General features: G+C 31.4%; 1 protein-coding gene across 3 annotated transcripts; it reads left to right on the top strand.

Annotated features, from left to right (window-relative positions):
- The first annotated feature begins 4,373 nt into the window (after positions 1–4,373).
- LOC8261720 (villin-4) lies at positions 4,374–18,267 on the top strand. 3 transcript variants are annotated; one of them, XM_002533327.4, is made up of 24 exons: positions 4,374–4,803; positions 6,696–6,816; positions 7,397–7,496; positions 9,262–9,330; positions 9,416–9,652; positions 9,746–9,923; positions 10,000–10,132; positions 10,299–10,461; positions 10,564–10,711; positions 10,846–10,946; positions 11,716–11,871; positions 12,728–12,796; positions 12,894–12,962; positions 13,083–13,220; positions 14,002–14,130; positions 14,906–15,053; positions 15,200–15,210; positions 15,458–15,598; positions 15,905–16,030; positions 16,115–16,180; positions 16,844–17,171; positions 17,270–17,493; positions 17,577–17,731; positions 17,846–18,267. In XM_002533327.4, the coding sequence occupies exons 2-23, from the start codon at positions 6,761–6,763 to the stop codon at positions 17,688–17,690; spliced, it is 2,904 nt and encodes a 967-aa protein (XP_002533373.3). In that variant the 5' UTR covers positions 4,374–4,803; positions 6,696–6,760; the 3' UTR covers positions 17,691–17,731; positions 17,846–18,267. The 3 variants fall into 3 exon arrangements, 1 of the variants encoding a protein (XP_002533373.3); XR_001536254.3 differs by having other exon boundaries at positions 4,384–4,803; positions 17,577–17,758; XR_007215098.1 differs by lacking the exon at positions 4,374–4,803 and adding an exon at positions 5,205–5,228 and having other exon boundaries at positions 17,577–17,758.
- The last annotated feature ends 4,805 nt before the right edge of the window (positions 18,268–23,072 follow it).

Here is a 23,072-nt window from a genome sequence, read left to right as displayed (position 1 = left end):
AAAATAAAATCGTAGAATGGGTAAATTTTTTAATATGAGAAAACAACATCGTAGAAGAGGTAAATTTTTTAATAGATATTTATTAATTATATTTAAATCAATAAAATTAATAATTAGCAAAAAGAATTTAAATATCTCTATATGTAGTATATTATTTTCATTTGATGTCTTAAAATTATGCTATATATTTTATGATTTTTAACTAGCTTTTTTTCTCTCTTCTTCTTAATTTTCTATGAATTTTCTTATACTTTTATGAATTAATCTATTATTAAAATATATAAAAGCAAGATTTTCAATTTGCTTTCCTCCGACTATTTTAATAAATTTTTTTATATTTTTGTGAATTAATTTATTACTAAGAATATCTAAATAAAAAAGTTATATAACTTTTCATCAATGATCATTTAATAAGCATCACTTAATAGTCTATTTTAATTTATTTTATTATTAAATATTCTAAAAATGATGAAAAGAATTTATGTTGTTGATTGTACAACTCTTCATTTGGAATATTTTTTCTTCTAGAAAGATGAATAATTCTTTTATATGTATTTTTGTTAATACTCATAAAAGTCTTTTTTTTTTTTACTATGTTTTCACCTTAATTTTTCTATTACTTTTTTTTTATATTTTGATGAATTTAATCCATTACTATAAATATTTAAATAAATTAACTAGATAATTTTCATTAATAATCAATTAATAACTATTATTTTTTTATTTATTTAAATTTATTTTATTACTAAATACTCTAATAATAATAAAGAAATACTTACATTGTTAACTATACATAACTTCTTATTTAAAGTATTTTTTACAAGAAATAAAATTTTTTCTTTATATTCTTCTCAATTTTTATAAAAACTTTATATATATAAACACATATTTACATTCATTTTAAACTTTTACTTCTATTCAAGTTGAAGTGATATATTTCTTGTATTTTCATCAAGTCAAATGAAATAATATTAATAATAATAATAATAATAATAATATATTATTATTATTATTATTATTATTATTATTAATATTATTAATTGAATTAAATTACTTTATATACGATTATTTATGCTAAGATTTACACAATATATATATATATATATATATATATATATATATTAATTTTAGTTAATAGATATTTATTAATTATATTAAAATTAATAAAATCAATAATTAATAAAAAGAACTTAAATATCTCTATATGTAGTATATTATTTTTATTTAATATCTTAAAGTTATACTATATATTTTATTATTAAACATAAAAAATCATTTTATATAATCAAGTCGCTTACAATATACATGAATTAATTTTCACATATCATATATAAAATATTTTATATATGAATATATGCTTGATACATACATATATAAAGACTTATTATAAGTTATATATTTTTATTTTAAAATTTAAATTTAATTACGAAATCATTTTATATAGTTTTAATACTTTACTAAGTTCTTATAATATAAAACCATTCAATTTATAATTTTATATTTTTTAATAAAATTAATTTATAATATTATAATTTTTATTTTATTAAAATAAGCTGCTTAAAGAGCGAACATTTATCTAATTATGAATTAGAGCTGATTACCACTGGTTGTTAAATAAAAGATTACGTAAACATCTTGATATAGTAATTTGAAACTAAAAAGTCTAAAGCTAACTACCCATAATTTACTTATTTTTCATATTTTATTATATTTAACCTTAGTAAGCAATTTTATTTATTTTTTCGACATATATTATTATAATTTTTATGATTCTTAAAACTATTTATCAATTAATTTTGAATTTGTTAATATTAGTTTTACTTTTGAACATGCTGTAATATTTATGCGATAGATGTAAACAAATTAGAAATAGATTTTAGTTAATTATTCGACTTATGTTTAAAATATAAAAATTATCTTTCTAAAACAATGTGATTATAATTAATATATTAAAAATAAAAAATTAAATATTATAAAAATATTAGAAAATCATAGAAATTAAGTTTATTTATTATTGAAATTAATGTACCATAATGTAATATGAGAATTAGTGTCAGAAAATTAATATAATCTAATTTAATTTAATATATATAAATATTATTTTTGTCAAATATGAATAATTAGTTGTAGAATTTTAATGCGTAATAACTTTAAAATTAAAAATTATACGATGTTAGTTCTAAATACAATTTTGTTATTTGTTAAAGATAATAAAAATAACTATTTTCCTTCAAATAAGAATAAATAATAATATACTTTTTAAATATATTATGACTTAATAAAAATTTAGCCATAATATTTTAATAAATAATTTACTTATTTATTAAAAATATATTGATTTTTTATTTTATTAAGTAATTACTGGTTAATAATAAAAAATCTTAATATATTTATATTGAAATTAAAATTTTAGAAAATATGTAAATACTTCATTTAACATATAACCATCTGATTTAATTTTAATTTTTAAAATTAACTCTATCATTATTATAATAATTCTAAGTGCGCTTTTTGGGTAACTAGAATTATAAAAAGGTGACAAATGTTATTTTTAGTAATCTTACCTAACAAGTTATGGTTAAATTATTCTCTTGTTTCAATTTAAAATAAGTCTAATTATAAATTAAATCCTGAACTTTATACTTCTTAATAATTTTATCTAATTATTTTAAGATTTTAAAGTAAATATTTATTTTTTAATTTATTTTTAAAAATATTTTTCAATGACTATTTTTAAAATTTTGGTAAAAAAATAATGTTAGAAATTAATTATATTTACTAAAAAATAATAATTATGAATGTGCAAAAATAATTTGTTGTATATTTAATAATATAACTATTAAAAATCTCAAGTATGTGCATTTTTTTTACATATATTATATTTGAATGCAATAAATTTTTTATTGACTCGTTAATTTTTATGTTAGTAAAAAGAATTGGCTTGTTATGTCATTTTTCTGATTGTGAAATTTGAAAAATTATTATTGAAATGTGTTTTTAAAAATAAATTAAAATTATATATATTTATTTTAAAATTTTGAAATAATTAAAAGAAATATTAAAAAGTATACAATTGAGAATTTAACTAGTAATTAGGTTATATATATATAGTTTTGTGTATGGAGTATTAAGATTCAAATCAATTTAATTAAAATTCAATATTTTTTTGTACAGTTAATATTTTCTTGAATAAGTAGATTAAGGTTAAATATATTTATAGGACTAAAAGGCCTAATATTCACTACATTTGTATTTTTATCTTTTTAAAAGTTGAATTGATTTAGACTGTATGTTATCTCCCATGGATTCGAGTTATTGAAATCATAGGCCAAATTCGTCTTGAATTTGATTGATTTGGTGTGCTTGAATCAATGTTTTACATTTAGTTAAACTAAAAATTATCGATTTTTAATTCACTTCATGAATAATTACGAAAGAAAGAAAGAAAGAAATGAAAGGAAAGGCAAAAGAAGAAAGAGGCGCAAGTAGCCTAACATCAAGCCCCACATATTGGCTTTTAAACGGCAATGCATGAAAAATGGGCGGTGACCGACCCTCCCTCTCTCTCTTTCTACATTCTCCTCCTCACGAAACGGAAGTCAGCCCCTCACTCCCTCCTCTTCCTCCATCACCAACCAACCAACCAACCAACCCCATTCTTTGGACCTTTTCTTTTCCCCTTTTATTTTTATTACAATAATTTTGTTTTTATTAAAACTTTTAAATATTCTTTTATTAATTAAACACATTAGAAAAGCAATAATAATACAAAAGATTCCTGATTACAGCAACCAATTCTACCTGTAAAAGATTGAATGCAGATGGACTCATAAGGAAAAAAAAAAAGGTACATAAATACTTTTATTCATTTATTTATTTAATCTCTCATTTTTTTACTTTCTTCTTTCACTCTTCTGCTGAAGAAGAAGAGAGGTAAAAGAGATTTTTAAATTTCTCTCTTCTTTTACTGTTCGATTCACTTTTTCCATTAGAACCAAAAAAAAAACAAAACACAGCTAAGACGAAGTAATCATGGGTTGGGCTGTTGAATTCCTTATAATTCTTAATTAATTAATTAGTAATCAGAAAAGATGCTAAAGGGAAATTCCTTAAAAAGGGGCGGTCAAAAAGTGAGCGAGAAATGTCTTGCAGCACAGCAGCAGAAACAACAACTACATTCAAATAATACCATCAGGACAGCACTAAAAGGCAAAAGAAACCAACAAAATCTATCTATAGTTAAAAGTAAAAACCTCTTTTTTTTGATGTTTTGAACAGAACCCAGATTTGCAATTGTGTTATTGTTATCAGTATTATTGAGAAAAAGGATAATTCTATATGAGGAATTAATGTAGAATTTAAAAAAAAAAATATATAAAGATAAAAAAAGAAAGCAAAATTAACAAAGAAACTGTTGATTATATGTTAATGTGGGGTGGCTTTTTTTTCTTTCTTTGTTGCCGTTAGTGATAAGCACGCCTGGCACTCATCATTCCCTCCAACCCAACTCCTCCTTCTCTCAATCTCTCTCTAACTTTTCTCTCTCTACAATTCATTTTGCTCCCACCTTCTCCCTCTCTCTCCCTCTCTTTCCCCTCTTTCGTCTTTTTACTATTTCTTTCCTTTTCTCTTGGCTGTACCAGCTTTCCTCTCTGTCTTTGCTACTTGAAGAAAAAGAGTTTTTTTTTTCCCTTTCTTCTTCAAAGAAAAAAAAAGGAAGTAACACAAAATCTGATTTTTTGCTTTCATAATTTTGGTAGCTAGATTGGATCTGGGTCTGCTTCTTTATTGGATTATTATCAGGTACATAATTTTTTTTTAGCGCCTGGATTTTTGATTTGGAGTCTGTATTTTTGTTTTTATAATAAATGTAGCATCTGGGTTTTTATTTTTGAATTAGAGTCTTGTCCTTTGCTGAATCCAATAAAATTAGCACAAGTGGACTGTTTGGTGAGTTGTGGAATTGGAAATTGTTAAATCCAATGAAGTTTGCTATTGGAAGTAGTAATGTTTAATTTTTTATTGTTTGTTTTGTTTGTTTTCTGTCTGAATGTTTGATCTGGTTTTCAGACAGCGGTTCTAGTAATGAATTGTGATTGATCTGGGTTGTGATTGGCTTGATTTTGTTATGTGATTTGGCTCTAGGAACAATGTTAGGCAGCATCATCAAGCTGAGATTGGTTATCTTTTTATGTGAATTTTGGTGTAGTGTTATTGTGCTTTTCAAGGTAAATAGTTTTTATGGGATTCCAATATTTCAGATACCGAAAAATAGTCTGGTATTAGAATGTTGCATGTACAATATGGGTGTAGCTCTTATTATATTATTGCTATTACTACCTTCATCACTTTCTAATATTCTATTGTTTTTCTAATAAATTCTCTTGGGTTCTGATAATTTGCTGGTGTCTCTAATATTTTGGCTGCTGATTTTGTTCATTGACCTAAAAGCTCTCTGGGTTCTTGGAATTTTAGTTAACTGCATTATCCTGTTTCAAGTTGTCATTTGCAATCTATTGGTTGTATTATTAGCCAGTTTTTCATCTTTGCCCATCAGGTGTTCGTTTCCCATCTTTACATCACCATGTGAGCTTATTGATACATTATAACTATCTTAAGTCCTACTTATTGAGCAAAATAGTCAGGTATAATTGGGATGGACAAATAAATGGGGGATGTTACTGATTGCCATTTATTTACGATCAAGTTCTGACTCTGCATTGTAGTTGGATATCTGGTTACCAGAAATATGCAGTATTTGTTGTTTCTTTTGGGTGATTGCATTAGCTCTTCTGCTGATTTTGGAATCTAAGAGATTTAGCAGGTAGTTAGTGCTGTCTGAACATAAGAACATCATTTGGAATTGTACACCTTATTACCAAACTTTTGCAGTTTTTGATTCATAGTTTCTTTAGGTGTTTGCTTAATTTACCCTGCTGGTATTCGAGTTCAAGAACTTTAGCTAGGAATAATGCTGACTGAAAAATAATGATTATTGGAATCCTTATTAAATTTCTCATATCAGTTTACAGGATATTGCATTTACAATTTGATCATCCAAATTTCCTATATTTGAATAATATTTATGGTGAGTCATAATTCTCAGCCTGGGATGTGGGATGCAAATACAACTGAAGGTGCATAGATGAAGGTCGCAAGCTTATAAGACTTGAGATAGATTCTCTTGAAAGAGATTTTAGGTAACTTATCATAGAAAATTCTGATGGTAAAATGAGAAATTGGCTGTGAAGAAATGGAATAACTTAAATTTGGATACCCAATTCGGGAATTGTCTAGGAGACTTTCCATCAGACGCACATTATGGTACATAAGGTCTTCTCTGATAGAATGCCTTCTAAAAGGAGAGTTTGAGAGGTTTATGCCAGTCTTAGTGCATGGTTTCCGGTGGAGTTATTTTCTTCAGACAGGTCTTCTATAGTGATTTGTAAGTGTGGGGAGACAAAATGGTCGTGGTAAATGCACATATTAGTGGATGCTCAAGTTTTGACCAGGTTATCTAATTGAAGGAACTGCCAAATTTAATATCTATAACCATGATGAATGTCCTGAGGACATATTTTGATAATTTACTAGATTTTGATTTGATTATTCTATGCATGAAGTACCCTCATGTTTTATGCTTGTCAGTTTTACTTGTTTTAAGTCTACTGATTTTTTTTTTTTTTCTGTTGCAGGGTAATCTGGTTTCTGTATTCAAGCCAAAGCTAAAGAAATTGAAATAATTGAAGTGCAGAAACATATGGCTGTTTCGATGAGGGATTTGGATCCTGCTTTCCAGGGAGCTGGACAGAAAGCGTATCCTTGATTACAAATGTTTGATTTAAGGGATTTTGCAAAATCTATGGATTTGGACAAAATCCATCATTTGGGTGTGAAAAGTGGACAATATCTGTCATTTTTAAAATCTATTATCTACCAAAATCCACCTAGGAAATGGGATTTTGCCAAATCCTCTATTTTAATGAATGAGGGATTCTATCGATTTTATCATTATTCCGAAATTGCCCTTAATTTTCATGGATTTTGTATGCATAATGAACAAATTAAAATTTCAAAATCCTTGGATTCAAAAAGCCATTAAAATTCTAGGTTTCTGTTTAGTGGAATCCATGGAATCCCAGTAACAATTCCATTGTTTTATCAAAATCCATGGATTTTATAAAGTATTAATCCAAATGAGTATTTGTTTTATTATATTCACCAATTGAGTTAATTTTCTGAATTTTTTTTCCATAGTCTGAATTTGCATTTAAAGTTGTGTGCTTTTATTTTATGATAACTCTCCAAACTCGGAGTATTGCTGCTACTCCAGTTAAGGTCAGATAATTTCTTAAACTAATCTTCTCACACAGTGTACTTCTTAACCAATATATAGTGGCTTAGAAGTATGGAGGATTGAAAACTTCCGTCCTGTTCCTGTCCCAAAGTCTTCTTATGGGAAATTTTTCACGGGTGACTCCTATGTTATTTTGAAGGTTAGTAGTGTGTTTTGTGTTCGTTAATGGTTTCTATTCGTCATAGTTGTTAAAAGCTTGCCTCAGGTGCAAGGTATAAAACTTCACTATGGTGTGGGCCTTGAAGGAGGTGGTGAGATACAAAACAGGCGTGCTTTATTGAAGTTGGATCTAAATTTAAATTTTCACTTATAACTAAAACTTATCGTTGATAGTAAGTTGGGCCTGACTAATATTAGACCTTATTAGTTCAATAAATCTAAAGAATAATAGAGTTGTACAAGTCAAAAAGCATCTTTTGGAAAACGGAAAATACTCCTTTCTTACTTAGAGATGAGGAAGAAGATGATAAAGAGGAAATTAAAAGTGAGCATAAGGAAATTGAGCAATTTAATGAAGTGGATGAATTCATTGAGCTTAATTTTGATCAATAGTCCTCTTATGGTACATGCTTAAGGAATTATGTTATTTAGCAGGACAAAAAAGTCAGTAATGATGTGGTATTGTCTCTTGAACATTTTTTTTTTTAAAAGTTTTTGTTATAGATTTAGAAATATGCTGAGTAAGTTTATCTTTTGTGGTTTTGTGCATGTATTTTATTTAGATTTAAAAAAAATTAATGTCTAGTTTATGATTTTATGCATGTTATGTTATGAGTCTTATTAGCTTTACTGTGTGAATTTATCTTTTGTGCCTTTCTTTGATAAGGCATGCATGTGCGCCTTGTACCCTTAATAACTATGTGTAAATTTATATTTATATTTGACTCCAAAAGGAATAAACTTGCCTAATCAGCTAGAATATTGATTTTTAGGTTGGTCTTGGGAGCTTTCTCCGTTACTTTTCATTCTGGTTGCTGGTTCCATGATTTAAGACCCGTACCTTAATTTAGGTGATGTAAATTACACTTGAATTCCAAACCCATGATATTGACCTTCATGAAAGTTCTTAATATTTTCTTGCATTCAGATCTTAGATGAGATGCAACATCTATGATTATAGGTTGTTAGGATTTTATTCTGAGGTCATTAAAAGTCTTGAACCCGATTCAGTCTAATACTGTCATGCCATTTCCATTAATAATAAGGTCCACTATACCATTAATTATTTAAAACCCTGATTTCATATAAGGGGGAGTTGTGAAATTTCAATGTGTATTTTAGGTTTTAGGAGAACTATTCGACAATTTAATACTTTTGAGCTTATCTTTTTGATAAAAGTTTGTTTTTGATTTTTCGTTTCACAAATATTCGACGGTGATATAAAACAATCCATTTTTTATTCAATTGAGCTTATTTTGGATCCAGTTGTCATGCAGTATGCTTTACTACGTCTAGATATCGTAAAGTTCCCATCTCTGGTAGAAGACTAGACTTAACCTTTCTTTCTTTTTTTCTCCTTTTGTTCTTTTTTATTTTTTTTAGCGCATTTGTAATCCAGAAAATAACTTATCCAAGCTGTATGTTTTGAAGTGAGAAAATATGTTTGATGTCTAGATCTATGCCCGGCTGCAACTGTATGATTATTTTAAAATAGGACATAATAAATATGTTTCAGACCTATATGATTGTCTTAAAATATGAATAGTAAATATCTTTCACACCTAATGTATATGGTTTGTTTGTGTTTTGCAGACTTGTAAATTATTAATTAGGCATTTTTCTTTTACTTTCAATAGGATAGTATGTTCTATAAATGATTTAACTCATTAAATTATTATTTTGGGTCTCTAATACACAGGATTTCATTACTTTGAGTTATTATGATGCTACTTTTGCCTTTGCAGACAACTGCCCTAAAAAGTGGTGCCTTGCGCCAGGATATTCATTATTGGCTGGGTAAAGATACCTCTCAGGTAAGTATCTATTTTTCACATTCTTTTTTATATTTTTTAACTTCTCCTTGCTTTAGGTCTTGTGACTAGAACTCTTTTAGAATAGGACGAAGCAGGTGCAGCTGCTGTCAAAACAGTGGAACTAGATGCAGCCCTTGGAGGTCGCGCTGTGCAGTATCGTGAAGTACAGGGCCATGAAACTGAGAAGTTCCTGTCTTATTTTAAACCATGTATCATACCTCAAGAAGGAGGGGTTGCATCTGGATTCAAACATGCTGAGGCTGAAGAACACCAGACACGCTTATTTGTTTGCAAAGGAAAACATGTTGTCCATGTAAAAGAGGCAAGTCTATGAGTTTAGCTTTTCCATTGAATGATTTCCATGAGTGATTATATTTGTCTCGAATTTAAGGTTTTAAATTTGGTTCTAATATAGGTTCCTTTTGCTCGATCCTCCCTCAACCATGATGATATTTTTATTCTTGACACCGAGTCAAAAATATTTCAATTTAATGGTTCCAATTCATCTATCCAAGAGAGAGCTAAAGCTTTAGAAGTAGTCCAGTATATCAAGGATACTTATCATGATGGAAAATGTGAGGTAGCTGCCATTGGTAAGTTAGATTGGAAATTCAAATGTTGTTGTGGAGATGCCTAGTTTTTTTAACTAATAGATCTCATTTTGCATAGAGGATGGGAAGCTGATGGCCGATGCTGAAACTGGAGAATTCTGGGGTTTCTTTGGTGGTTTTGCTCCACTTCCTAGGAAAGCAATCACTGATGAGGATAAGACAGCCGATTCTGATCCTTCTAAGCTGTTTCGGTAATGATTTTGTCTGTGTGCCTTTTCTTTAATAAATTTGCGTCTTTATGCCATTATTACCAGCAAAATGGTTAGAATGGCTGTGATTTTGTATTCATTTGGGATGAGATTATGAGAATAATTAGATCCTTTGACGTGCTTGGCTGAACATGTTTTCCTTTTCTAGTGTTGAGAAGGGGCAGGCAGAACCTGTGGAGGCAGATTCTTTGACAAGGGAATTGCTACAGACTAATAAGTGCTACATTCTAGATTGTGGATTGGAAGTGTTTGTATGGATGGGTAGAAATACTTCACTTGATGAAAGAAAGAGTGCAAGTGGATGTGCAGAGGTATTGTTTCGTCCTTAAAAATTCAATAAAGATATTTAAGATATTTTCTTTCATAAATTCTCAGGCATCTATACTTATTGTATTGTTGATCACACTGAGCAGGAGTTAGTCCGTGGAGCTGATCGACCAAAGTGCCACATTATTCGTGTAATTGAGGGATTTGAGACAGTGATGTTCCGGTCAAAGTTTGAATCATGGCCTCAGACAGCTGATGTAGCTGTATCTGAGGATGGCAGAGGCAAAGTTGCAGGTCTGTAACTCAGTTTTATGATGTTTTTATATTCTTGCATGATGGCTCTTCATTCTCGCTATTATATTGGAGTTCTAAAATTTCTATTTATTGATTCTAGTTATCATACTTCTTATTTATTGTTGATTCTGCAGCCCTTCTAAGAAGGCAGGGAGTTAACGTCAAAGGCCTACTGAAAGCTGCTCCTACGAAGGAAGAACCTCAACCATATATTGATGTCACAGGAAATTTACAGGTGCTATACGCATTCTAGAATTTTCCTAATTCTTTTAGTTTTTTATTTTAGGAGTTGGAGTTCTAGGTTTAACAGGTGATTCTTCTTGGTTTAGCTTCCTGTTTTGATTTATATCTGCTTTACAACCATACATAATACAGAAGGAAATCTTAACAAGTCTGTCATTTAGAGAAGGATTAAGGTTTTTTTTCCTGGAATAGTTTTTTCTACACCTGATATGTTACACATTTGCTTTCCCCATCCAGTATGTGCCTTTTCCATCTGGTTTTTACTGGAGGCAAGGCATAGCAGGCATATGGCGCATTGATTAATTGCAGAGGCAAGAGATCTCATGTAAAAAACATATGGAACACATTAAATAAAATTCCACTACTACCAATTTTGAAGAATTTAATAAAGTAGGAAATTAGAAGTTACATTATATTCATCAAAGATTGGAAGGGCTTAAAAGATTCTAGAAATTTTAAAGAACCAAAGATTGATAAGCAACATATAGTAAATGTGCTACTCGTCAAAAAATAGATTATTAGTAAGCAAATTTCTGGAGAAAAGCCATAGAGGTGTATTTTCTGTGAGGTTCAATTTCAGCTGAAAATATCTCTGTGAGTGCTTCTTGGGCATGTTATAAATACTTCTGAGTGCACGAATCCCTACTCTAATTAATCTTGAGCATCTCCTGTTTGTTTGGAACATAGTGTACGGTGTACATTATGACACATATAATATATAACACTACATACTAATCATATCTCCAAGCTTGGTTGCACAGGTTTGGCATGTGGATGGCCAGGAAAAGTTTCTCCTTCAAGCTTCAGATCAGTCAAAATTTTACAGTGGTGATTGCTATATTTTTCAATATTCATATCCAGGAGAAGATAAGGAGGAATATCTTATAGGAACATGGTTTGGGAAGAAGAGTATTGAGGTGAACTTAATCATATCTAGTAATATTATTTCCTTTTTACTCATCTCCCTCCTCCCTGTTGATTATGCTGTGTGCACTTTCCTGAAGAAGCTCTAGTATGAAGGATGGGTCTGAATTGCATACTCATTTCTTTTATAGCTTGGTGGTTGGCTTCTTTAGGTGACAAAAGGTGCTTCGATTAACACCATAGGAAAATGATTAAAAAGGTCCATTAGGACCTTGAAGTGTTAACTGCTTGGGAGAAGAGAGCAGCATACTAAACTTTGTTCTGTTTTTCTCATGAGTAACTAATATGTAGTCATTCTTTGAGCTCTCCTGCTAAAGGCAAGAAGTGAAAACTTGCAAAAACATAACTGGCACTTGCTGTAGTTACAATTTTACTCATTTCTTCTGACATGTAATGCAGATCAGTAATAAATTTATTTAAGCATTAAGCTGAACTATCTATTTCTGAACTTCACAAAAAGTCAATTGGGTTAGTTAGTGTTGTCTGTTATTGGATTGTATACTTCAGGAAACTACCATCTGGTAATGTGCATATCTAGCATTCTGGATCAACAGAACTTCTTCTTAGCATAAGGCATAAGGTGCTTGCTTTAATTGGCGTCCTTTTTCCCTTATGTAATTCTATTTTTATACTGTTATGCTTCAATTGGGACTCAAGCTTTTTGCAGGATGCAATTCTTTGCTTATGGACAGAAAACATTTAGATACTGAGTAGCAAACATACTTAGATAGCTATAATAAGTGGAATCCTGCTGTATATGTCATGTCCCTAAAACCATAAAGCTACGTATGTGATGACATGCCTTCTCCATAAGTTTTACTTATGATGGCATTTCTCATTGAATAATAGGAGGACAGAGCTTCTGCTATATCACTGGCAAGCAAGATGATTGAATCATTGAAGTTTCTGCCTGCACAGGTGGTTTTCTTTTGCCATTTGTTGCTTCTTTTATAATGATGAGATAGTTATATATTCTGGGACCTCTTTCTGATCCTATTTTACTGCTATTTCTTAGGCTCGCTTCTATGAAGGAAATGAACCAATTCAGTTCTTCTCAATCTTCCAGAGCTTTATTATTTTCAAGGTTAGTCATATTTTGGGATGACGTGCAGGAATTTTTAATAAAAAATTCATCTAATGTTTATAGTTCAGCGTTACTCTTTTTTAAACTTACTACCAAATCAACTAATTTAAAGTTTACCAGGGTGGTGTTAGCACCGGATACAAGAATTATATTGCAGAGAAGGAACTCCCGGATGAGACATACAAGGAGGATGGTCTCGCTTTGTTCCGGGTTCAGGGTTCTGGACCAGATAACATGCAAGCAATACAAGTCGAACCAGTATGTAACAGTGGTTTTCTATTTTCACTACTGAAACATTTTTGTTATGTGATTTTAAACATGCAAGTTAAAAATCTTAGTTTAGATCAGGGGTGCAATTTTAACCACGAGCCTTGATTGCTTAATTTGGCTAATTTGCTTGCAAGCAGGATCTGAACGTACAGCCTTTTCATCTTTGTTATTGAACTGTTATAGAAGTGATTGTAAATCTGTTGAGAAGTTCCTATAATAAGTTGAATCCCTGGTCTGACTTGTGTGCGTTCATCGTGATTCCTTTATCTGTGATATTTCTTTGCAAATTCATGCAATCTGTCAGATGATGGATATCTTTTATGTTTCACTTTCAGCTGAATATTAAAATAGCGATTTGAGAAGACTTTCCATAGTAAAAATGTCATGAAATTAAGATTTTTACATTTGACAAGCAGCTGCTTGCAAAAAGATAGTTTTTATTTACTTGGCTGAAAGAATAATTTACCAAGGGTCAAGGAATAATATGAGGATAGGGTATCCTTCCAAAGGGATGCATGCAAGATGCATTTTTATCATTACTCATTGTTTCAGAAGCGCCATGATAGATCTCTTTCATATATAGTATACATGACAACCATATAGAATGGTATGCCATGCACTTGCTGTCTTGAAGCAATTTAGAGTGCAAGCTACATGTTGGATGTCAATGCTATGCACATTTTGTAGGCTGAAAATTATTGTATATAAGATGATTTCTATCTTATTTATTTTATGTAACTCTATTTTCAATTTCATGAACTTCTATCAGGTTGCATCGTCTCTGAACTCCTCTTACTATTACATATTGCACAATGATTCCACTATCTTTACTTGGTCTGGGAACCTTACAACTTCAGAGGGCCAGGAAATTGTGGAAAGGCAGCTGGATCTGATAAAGGTTTGATATATCTTCTTAATGATTTTTTAACTAGTTTGGTTTAACATATACAAACTTCTTGCAGGTAATGTGTAGTGTAGCAAGTTATATGTAATAAGACTGAAGAAGCGTGCTAGTAGCAGCCATTGACGGTCTAAAAGGCATGAGAATGCCATTTTTCATGTTCAAGCATTAATATCTTAGGTTAGAGGTTTATCTGGTTGCTTAAGTTTAACTTGCTATTTTATAGTGAGTTATAACTTTGTGTTTCTCCAAATTTGGAAGTTGCAAATGTTTAAAAATTCTTATCTGGTGGGATAGAGTGTTGAATCATGTCTTAGCATACTGGGGAAATTCCTGTTGAGGTCTCTATGATACCTAAGTAATTTATTTGTAGTGTAGATGTGAGAGAGACAGAGAGAGAGAGAGAGACTGAGGGATTCTTTATTCCTGTGTATAATTATGCTGAACTTTTATCAGAATTCTTAGGTAGATTATGTTTTATTAAAAGGGGTTTGGAAGTGTAATTAATTTTCAGGTTTACTACAAATCAATTGGTGCTTTCCACTTAATTGGAGAGAATTGGTTATGCAATTTTAAAGTAATCCTAACTCCAGATGGGATTTTCAAACAGTCAGGATACATTACTACATACATAAGGGTGTCTAGTGTATAAGCTTTTTCTTCCATTTTGGACAGTGCTGATCAACTCGACTGAGTGCTAATCTCCTTTTAAGCTCATCAAACTTCTAATGTAATCCATCCTTAATTACTTATGCTTATGAACTTCCTGCAGCCAAATGTACAGCCCAAGCCACAAAAGGAAGGTTCAGAATCTGAGCAATTTTGGGATCTGTTGGGAGGAAAGTCTGAATACCCTAGCCAAAAAATTGGGAGAGAAGCTGAAAGCGACCCTCACCTTTTCTCATGCATATTTTCAAAGGGTAGGGAATTTCCCATTTTGCTTGCTACGACCATTCCGTGACATTGAAGATATGCTTTTTATATCGTGCAATCGTGACAATCTGATTCCTAATCCTTTGTCTTTCTCCCATGGTTTTAATACTGCCAAATGCATCCTGAACTGCAGGAAATCTGAAGGTGTGTATGCATTTCTAGTTTATAATTTCCTATTCCTGAATATTGTTGTAAATTTGTGCAAATTTTCTATGTTTGGTTCTCAAAAATACTTACCAGTTTCGAAAGGCTTCTGTGTCTTTATGGATTATAAAAGCACACTTTATTTCAGATGCTTTTTAATATGTTATATCTAGTTGCATGACTTCATTTGAAAGATAGTAAAACGTAGTATTTGCTCTAACTTGGGTTTGTCGTTGACTAATTGTAGGTGACAGAGATATACAACTTTACCCAGGACGATTTGATGACTGAAGATATGTTCGTTTTGGATTGTCACTCTGAAATCTTTATATGGGTGGGGCAGCAGGTTGATTCCAAGAACAGAATACATGCTTTAACTATTGGAGAGGTACATTTTTCTTAGATCCTGGCAAGGTGGCTAGTGGTACTTCACTTTCTTTTTTAAATTTCCTTTTTCCTCAGTTAATGGTTAAGGGTTGCATTTGAAGTTCCATTACTATTTTGGTTTTGGCCTGACTGTCATTCAGTAGACCTAGGATGCTGCTCAATCAGTTATGTTATTTAAGTTCTTAATCCTAAATGAAATCTCACTTGGTTTGGCCCCAAACCTCAGGATTAATGGCTATTAGTTTTTGTGGAGTCACTATACATATCATCATCTGTATTGATTTAATTTTTTGTCCACTTTTAACAGAAATTTCTGGAGAGTGATTTTCTGTTAGAAAAATTATCTCGTGAAGCTCCAATATTTATTGTTGCGGAAGGGAGTGAGCCACCTTTCTTCACTCGTTTCTTTTCATGGGATTCCACAAAATCTGCTGTAAGTTTGATTACAATTATTATAAACAGTTGGTATGACCTCACATTTCTGTAGATTTTCTTTAATATTTTCATTTGGATTCAGATGCATGGGAACTCATTCCAAAGGAAACTTGCAATTGTCAAGAATGGGGGTACTCCAATTCTAGATGTAAGATGCTTCCATATTGCTTTTGAACTATTTCTATTTCTTGAGTTTTACGTTTACATCAAACCTCTTTAATTTGTACATCTATTTCTTTGATCATAAATTGCTGTATATTGGATCCTCCTTATAGAAGTGTCTTTTATCGAGTCTTAGACAAGTAAATGGTCAAAATGAAAAGCATAGTGCATAAGTAATCTCAATATCGAAGCTGTTGATTTCTCTTATGACTTGGAATCAAATGAACGTAAGAAAAGTATACATTCGTAATCATATCCTACTAACAATCATATGGAGAAAAGCTATGGTACAAATTTCAAAGATTAAGGATTGAAGAAAGAAGTTCAGTGTATTTAATGCATTTAGGGTCTTATCTTTCTATATCGTCTGCCTTTCTATTTGTATATTGGTATTAGACTGAAAAGCTCCAAAGTTGCTTCATTACTTAAAATAATAGAATCTAATCTTCAGACGTGTAGCTGTACAACGAATGATTAAGTGTATGGCTGTAATATAATCATTCAATAAGAATTCCACCTCACGGCCATCAGAACTTTAATTATCTTGTGATTTGTCATTGAATGCAGTTATTGATCTTTATCCATATATGCTGTTTCAGCCTCCATTCAATTTGCTTTGTTTCTAATTACATAAATGATGCATGATTAGAAACCCAAACGAAGAACACCTGTATCTTATGGAGGAAGATCTAGCGTGCCAGACAAATCACAGCGTTCCAGAAGCATGTCTTTCAGTCCTGACCGTGTTCGTGTGAGGGGCAGGTCGCCAGCTTTCAATGCATTAGCTGCTAATTTTGAGAACCCTAATGCTAGAAATCTTTCAACCCCACCTCCTGTCGTTAGAAAGATTTTTCCAAAATCTGTGACGCCAGATTCAGCAAATATGGCTTCCAAATCTGCAGCTATAGCAGCACTCACTGCATCTTTTGAACAACCGCCACCAGCACGACAAGTTATCATGCCCCGCTCTGTCAAAGGTATATATTATTGTACTTTCTTGACAGCAGTTGTGTTCTACAGTTAATCCAATTATCTTGGTATATAAATTTGATGGGACTATTTGTGTTGTATGAAGTCAACCCTGAATCACCGATATCAACTCCTGAGAAATCAACACCTAAACCTGACTCGAACAATAAGGAGAACTCTATGAGCAGCAAATTAGGATCCCTCACCATACAGGAAGATGTGAAAGAGGGTGAAGCTGAAGATGAGGAAGGGCTCCCAATATATCCATATGAACGCCTTAAAATCAACTCAACAGACCCTATCAGTGAAATTGATGTGACAAAGCGAGAGGTAAATGAAAACGATCAGTAATATATGATCTTAAGCTATAAATTATGGGACTGTTCTTAGATATTTCACTTTATTTCCTGCAGACTTACCTCTCATCAGCAGAGTTCAGGGAGAAATTTGGGATGACAAAGGATGCCTTCTATAAGATGCCAAAATGGAAACAGAACAAGCTTAAAATGGCCCTTCAGTTGTTCTGAGTCTCCTTCATGCCTCTGCATTTCCTTCAGCTCTGCTGCAGGTCGAAGAAAGCTTAATTTGTGAACCCGTAAAAACTCTTCCCTTGAAAACATATATTGCTAAATTCCATGATTAGTATAGTATTCTAAATGCTTCGTGGTATTTCTTCCTGCAGTGGGTGAGCTCAGTTTCTCAGAAGTGAAAGGGACAGCATCAGTGCATTTTTAGCTGCTTCTGCTCCCAGGAACCTTTGTTTTCTTGATTGATGACAGATATTTTTTTCCCATATTTAATTAATCTCCTTCCATCTGGTGGTTTTGAACGTCTAGCTTTATAACTTTTGGCCCCTCTTTTTGGTTGAGTTAGCTGCTTGGTATTATTATTCTTTATGATCACAGGTTTGTTGTGAGCTTGAATTTTTGTTTATCATTTTTTCACTGGAAAAAAAATTCTATTTATGTAGTGATCAGGTGCTTGTCAATGCACAACAGACAGTTTAGGATGTATTGTACAACTGAGGATGGGGAAGTGTGTACAGCAGAGTGTAAAAACGAGTCCACTCATCATTTCTTTTCAATAAAAGCGTGCTTTTTGTAATATTTTTTCTACATTATTATATGCTATTATCATCTACTCCAGGTCCTCTATGGCCACTTTATTTTCTGGGTTCAACATTTGTATAGGCAAATATCTGTTTTGGGATGTGTATACGGTGGCAGTAATAAAATTTAGTACCAAGATAATTTGGTTTTGGTGTTTCACCTGCCACTCTTTGGTCTTTTTTTTTTTTTTTTGAGTTGATGCCTTGATTGATGGCTTGTGCGAGTTCATGCCAATTTGGTTAAGATATTCAGCTATGAGAATGTTCGGTTCAGAAGTTTGATGTAGTCGATAGCTGTTTTCACTGAACAGTTGTATTAAAACGTTTAATAAAAATTTAAAAAACAGTAGTTGATAGCTGATTTAATCATAATCAATTGCTGATTGTATTAACTCTATTTTAAATTATTTTTTTTATCAGCTATTACAGCTGATTTAATTTTTTTTTTATTTAGACACTATTATTTTTATTAAAATTTATTAACAGTAATTTACTTTTAATTGATTTTATATAATTAAATTATTATATTTTAAAATAAATAATTATTATTTCAAAATTATTCCTAATAGTTAAATAATTATAATATTTAAAATTATGGTATTTGAAATTAGAAATTTTTATTAGTAGAATTTAAATTTAAATCTACTTTTAAAATAACATTTTTATAATAAATATAATTGAACTAAAAAAATTAACTAAAGAATTTTAATTATTATAAGTTATTTTTATTAATTTATATCATTAAATATAATATAATATAATATAATAAAATATATTTGACGATAAATTATACTTACCAATCATCAGCCATGACTGACCAGCTTTCATGTTTATTTGGTTTATATACATTTTTTATTAATTGTTTATCAACCTTTACTTTTTGTTCTTTTACACAAATCTCCTTTATTAGCAAATTAATAACATTTATACCTTTAAAAATCTCTATAAATATAAGTTGACAAAAATCCTTTCCAAGCTGAATTTTTGTAAAATAACATTTATACGTCTAAAAATCCCTAGAAATATAAGTACCAAGCTGATTTTTTTTCTTTAAGAAAACGTTTTTAACACTATTATATTAGAAGTCTTATCCTCTCTAAAGTTCCTATTAAACATGTGTATATAAAAGGAAAAAAAACCTTTTTGTTAACATGACTGCAATAAAAGATCCCTTATTCTTATATTCTCCATAATACCCAAATTCTAACGCATTAGTGGTGAATCTGACGGTAAGGTATGACTTATTTTTTTAATAATATATATATATATATATATATATATATATATATATATATATATATATATTCTTTTATTTTAGAAATTTTATATATTTTTAAAGAAAAATATTTATTTCATTGTTTATTATTTTTTATTGTAGAGAAAATAAATTTTTTAATTCAAATAGGAAGCAGTTTTTTTTCACATTATGTAAACATTTCACTTCATTTATATAGATGGGATTTTCTTTTTCTCTTTTTTCTTCCTTCAGTTTGAAGATGAGATTATTATTGTTCTTTTTCTTTTTTTTTTTTGTTCACGGAATAGGAATTATTATTTGTGAAATTAAAACTTTGTAATATGTTATATCTATGAGTTCTAGCTTTCTTCAATAGCAAGAAAGGTTCTTAGCCTACCGGTGACTGGCTTTTAAAAAGTACCTTTTTGGCCGGAGGTTTCTCAATCAACTATCTTACCGAAAAAAGACAGAACTCTTCATATTATATACACAATTATCAGTCAATAGTATGCTTTAACTAAAAAAAAAGAGATAAATGCAGAGAGCAAAAATTGAATTGCATGGGATTCGTTGCAACTTAATTTCTATTTCGAAGTATAGGTTCCCACAGAGCGGTAGTTAGAAGAAAATCCAAGTGGTGTGCTAATTGGGATTTCATTGGTAATTTGGATGCTTCACCTAAAAATAGACTCTAAGTATTTTGAGACACTAACATATTGCAAGTTACTAAGATCAGAGAGAGCCAGCAATTTTTCCATTGTTATTGTACGACATCTGAAAATTATCTTTCATTTGTGATGATGGAAATCTATGTGGATAATTGGGAACATAGAAGAAAGGATTTGTGGAATGAATTATCTAGCTTTATGGATAGATTAAATTTACCTTGACTAGTTTTGGGGGATTTTCATTTTGTCAGGTCTGGCTCTAAAACGAGAGGGAGTTCTTGTTGGAACATGTGAGCTTGTCTTGGAAACAAGCAAATGGTTTCCAGCAGTTTTCTATAGCTTGTAAGTCCCCATGTAGTATTTAATTTCTTGTTTGATTTTGTACAAGTTCCTATGTCAGTGGCATTGGGAACTACTAGCTTGTAAGTCCCCATGTAGTATTTAATTTCTTATTTGACTTTGTACAAGTTCCTATGTTAGTGCATTGGGAACTACAACTTTTGTAATCTCCTTCTTTATTTAAATCAAATGTTAAAGGCTGAAAATATAAGAAAAACAAAACATATTTTCCAGCCATTTCCTCTCAATTTCTCTTCATCATTTCCATATTTCTTAAGAACTTGAGCTCAGATTTAGCTCAGTTTATAAGAACTTTAGCTCAAACCCAGCTAAGTTCTATTTCATTTCCGCATTTACAGTGGTATCAGAGCTCCTGTCCTACGGGCTATGAGGCTAAAAATAAAAAATCTAGAGAGTCAAACACGTGAGGGAGAGAAATACCGAGTGTTTGAAATATTTGTGAGATTTTTTGAAAAAGAAAAAGAAGAACAAGAACAAGAACAAAACCAGAAAAATGGCTTCAAGTAGCTCATCAGCTCCAGCAGCTCCTACCTTCAACGGATCACTTTATCATTTGTGGTCGGTGAAGATGAAAACTTACCTCAAATCTCAAGGTCTATGGAAAGTGGTTGAGACAGATGAAGATCCTCCAGCTCTCAGCCAAATCCAACAGTAGCTCAGCTCAGAGACCATGAAGAACAGCTCCTCAAGAAAGATAAAGCCTTGACTTGCATCCACTCAAGCTTGGCAGATCATGTTTTCACCAGCATCATGGACCTGGAAACACCCAAAGCTGTTTGGGATTACCTCAAAGAGAGCTTTGAAGGCACAGACCGAGTGAAAGCTGTGAAGCTCTTGACGCTCAAGAGAGAATTTGAGCTGCTCAAGATGAAGGATGACGAGCTAGTGAAAGATTATTCATCAAGAATGATGAATCTTGTAAACCAAATTAGGCTGTATGGTGAAGCTCTACCTGATCAAAGAGTGGTGGAAAAGATTATGGTCAGCGTACCAAGAAAATTTGAAGCTAAAATTTCAACTATTGAAGAGTCATATGATTTGTAGAGGCTAACAGTAGTTGAGCTCATTAGCAAATTAGTAGCTCAAGAACAAAGAAGCTCAATGAGAGATGAAGAGACAGCTGAAGGTGCTTTCTTTGTTTCTCATAAAGGAAAGAAGCCAAACAGCATAAATAGAAGAGGTACTAGCTACAAAAATCGAGCTCCAGAAAATTCGAGCTCAAAACAGGGCAAGCTTCCTCCTTGCTCCATTTGCAAGAAAACAAACCATGCTAAAAAAGATTGTTGGTACAAAGATGGTGAAAAACCAAAGTACAAATGCAGCTTTTGCAACAAAATTGGCCACACCGAAAAGTTTTGCAGAGCTAAGAAAGCTCAACAAGCTCAAACGCAAGCTCAATAGCAGGTCCTTGCAGCTGAGGAGGAGAAATCACATCCAAGAGAGCATTTATTCATGGCTTCTCAAGCTAACAAAACAGCTCAAAATTACACTTGGCTCATAGACAGTGGATGTACTAGCCACATGACACTTCCTCAAAACCAAGTCCTCAGTTTTTTCAATTTTTAAAAATTTCAAGAAGCTAGTGGAAACTCAAAGTAGCTGCAAGCTTAAGGTGTTGAGAACTGACAATGGTGGAGAGTACACTTCACAAGAATTCAGCTCCTTTTACCAAGAAGAAGGCATCCTACACTAGCTCACGGTTCCATATTCTTCACAACAAAATAGAGTCTCAGAAAGAAAGAATAGAACTGTGATGAACATGGCTAGAAGCATGCTGTTTAAGAAGAAGCTACCAAAGACTTTTTGGGCTGAAACTGTAGCTACTTCAGTATATTTGTTGAATAGAATTGCAACGAAGGTAGTGGAAGGCAAGACCCGATATGAAGCTTGGAATGGTGTCAAGCCTTCAGTTGAGCATCTCAGAATTTTTGGCTCAATATGCTATTTTCACATTCCTTCAGTCAAAAGAACGAAGCTAGATCAGAGAGCTATGAAGGGTATATTTGTAGGCTATTCAACATAGTCCAAAGGCTACAGAATTTTTAAGCTCAACAATAAAAGAATTGAGCTCAGCAGAGATGTGAGCTTTGATGAGAGCTCTTTTTGGAATTGGGATTCACATGAAGTCGAGAAGCATGAGCTCCCTTCCTTATTAGCTCATACTTTTGAAGTGGAAGAAGAAGAGAACGTCAATGACGAGCTATTTGATGTGCACAACACTAGTGACACTCAAGTGCTCAGAACAAGACCGTTAGCTGAGGTGTATGAAAGATGCAATTTTGTCTTCGCTGAGCCAGCTAACTTTGATGAAGCTTCCAAGCATCCAGAATGGATTGAAGCTATGAAAGCTAAAATTCAAATGATAGAAAAGAACAACACTTGGCTGCTCATTGAGCTACCACAAAACAAGCAAGCTATAGGAGTCAAATGGGTGTTCAGAACCAAGTACAATCCTGATGGCTCAATCAACAAGCTCAAGGCCAGATTAGTTGTGAAGGGCTATGCTCAAGTTGCGGGTAGTGACTATGGAGATACC

This window comes from Ricinus communis, chromosome 3 (genome assembly GCF_019578655.1).
Source record: "Ricinus communis isolate WT05 ecotype wild-type chromosome 3, ASM1957865v1, whole genome shotgun sequence".
Taxonomy (NCBI): Eukaryota; Viridiplantae; Streptophyta; class Magnoliopsida; order Malpighiales; family Euphorbiaceae; genus Ricinus; species Ricinus communis.
The sequence above is the reverse complement of the archived record's forward strand: the minus strand, read 5'-3'. Positions and strand labels throughout refer to the sequence as shown.

What these genes read in the sequence shown, in the direction of transcription:
- LOC8261720 (XM_002533327.4), top strand. Translation starts at nt 6,761, where the DNA reads ATGGCTGTTTCGATGAGGGATTTGGATCCTGCTTTCCAGGGAGCTGGA. An exon ending in ATGTTGTCCATGTAAAAGAG is followed by an intron (nt 9,653 to 9,745) that starts GCAAGTCTATGA and finishes GTTCTAATATAG; the next exon opens with GTTCCTTTTGCTCGATCCTC. An exon ending in AGAGCTTTATTATTTTCAAG is followed by an intron (nt 12,963 to 13,082) that starts GTTAGTCATATT and finishes AAAGTTTACCAG; the next exon opens with GGTGGTGTTAGCACCGGATA.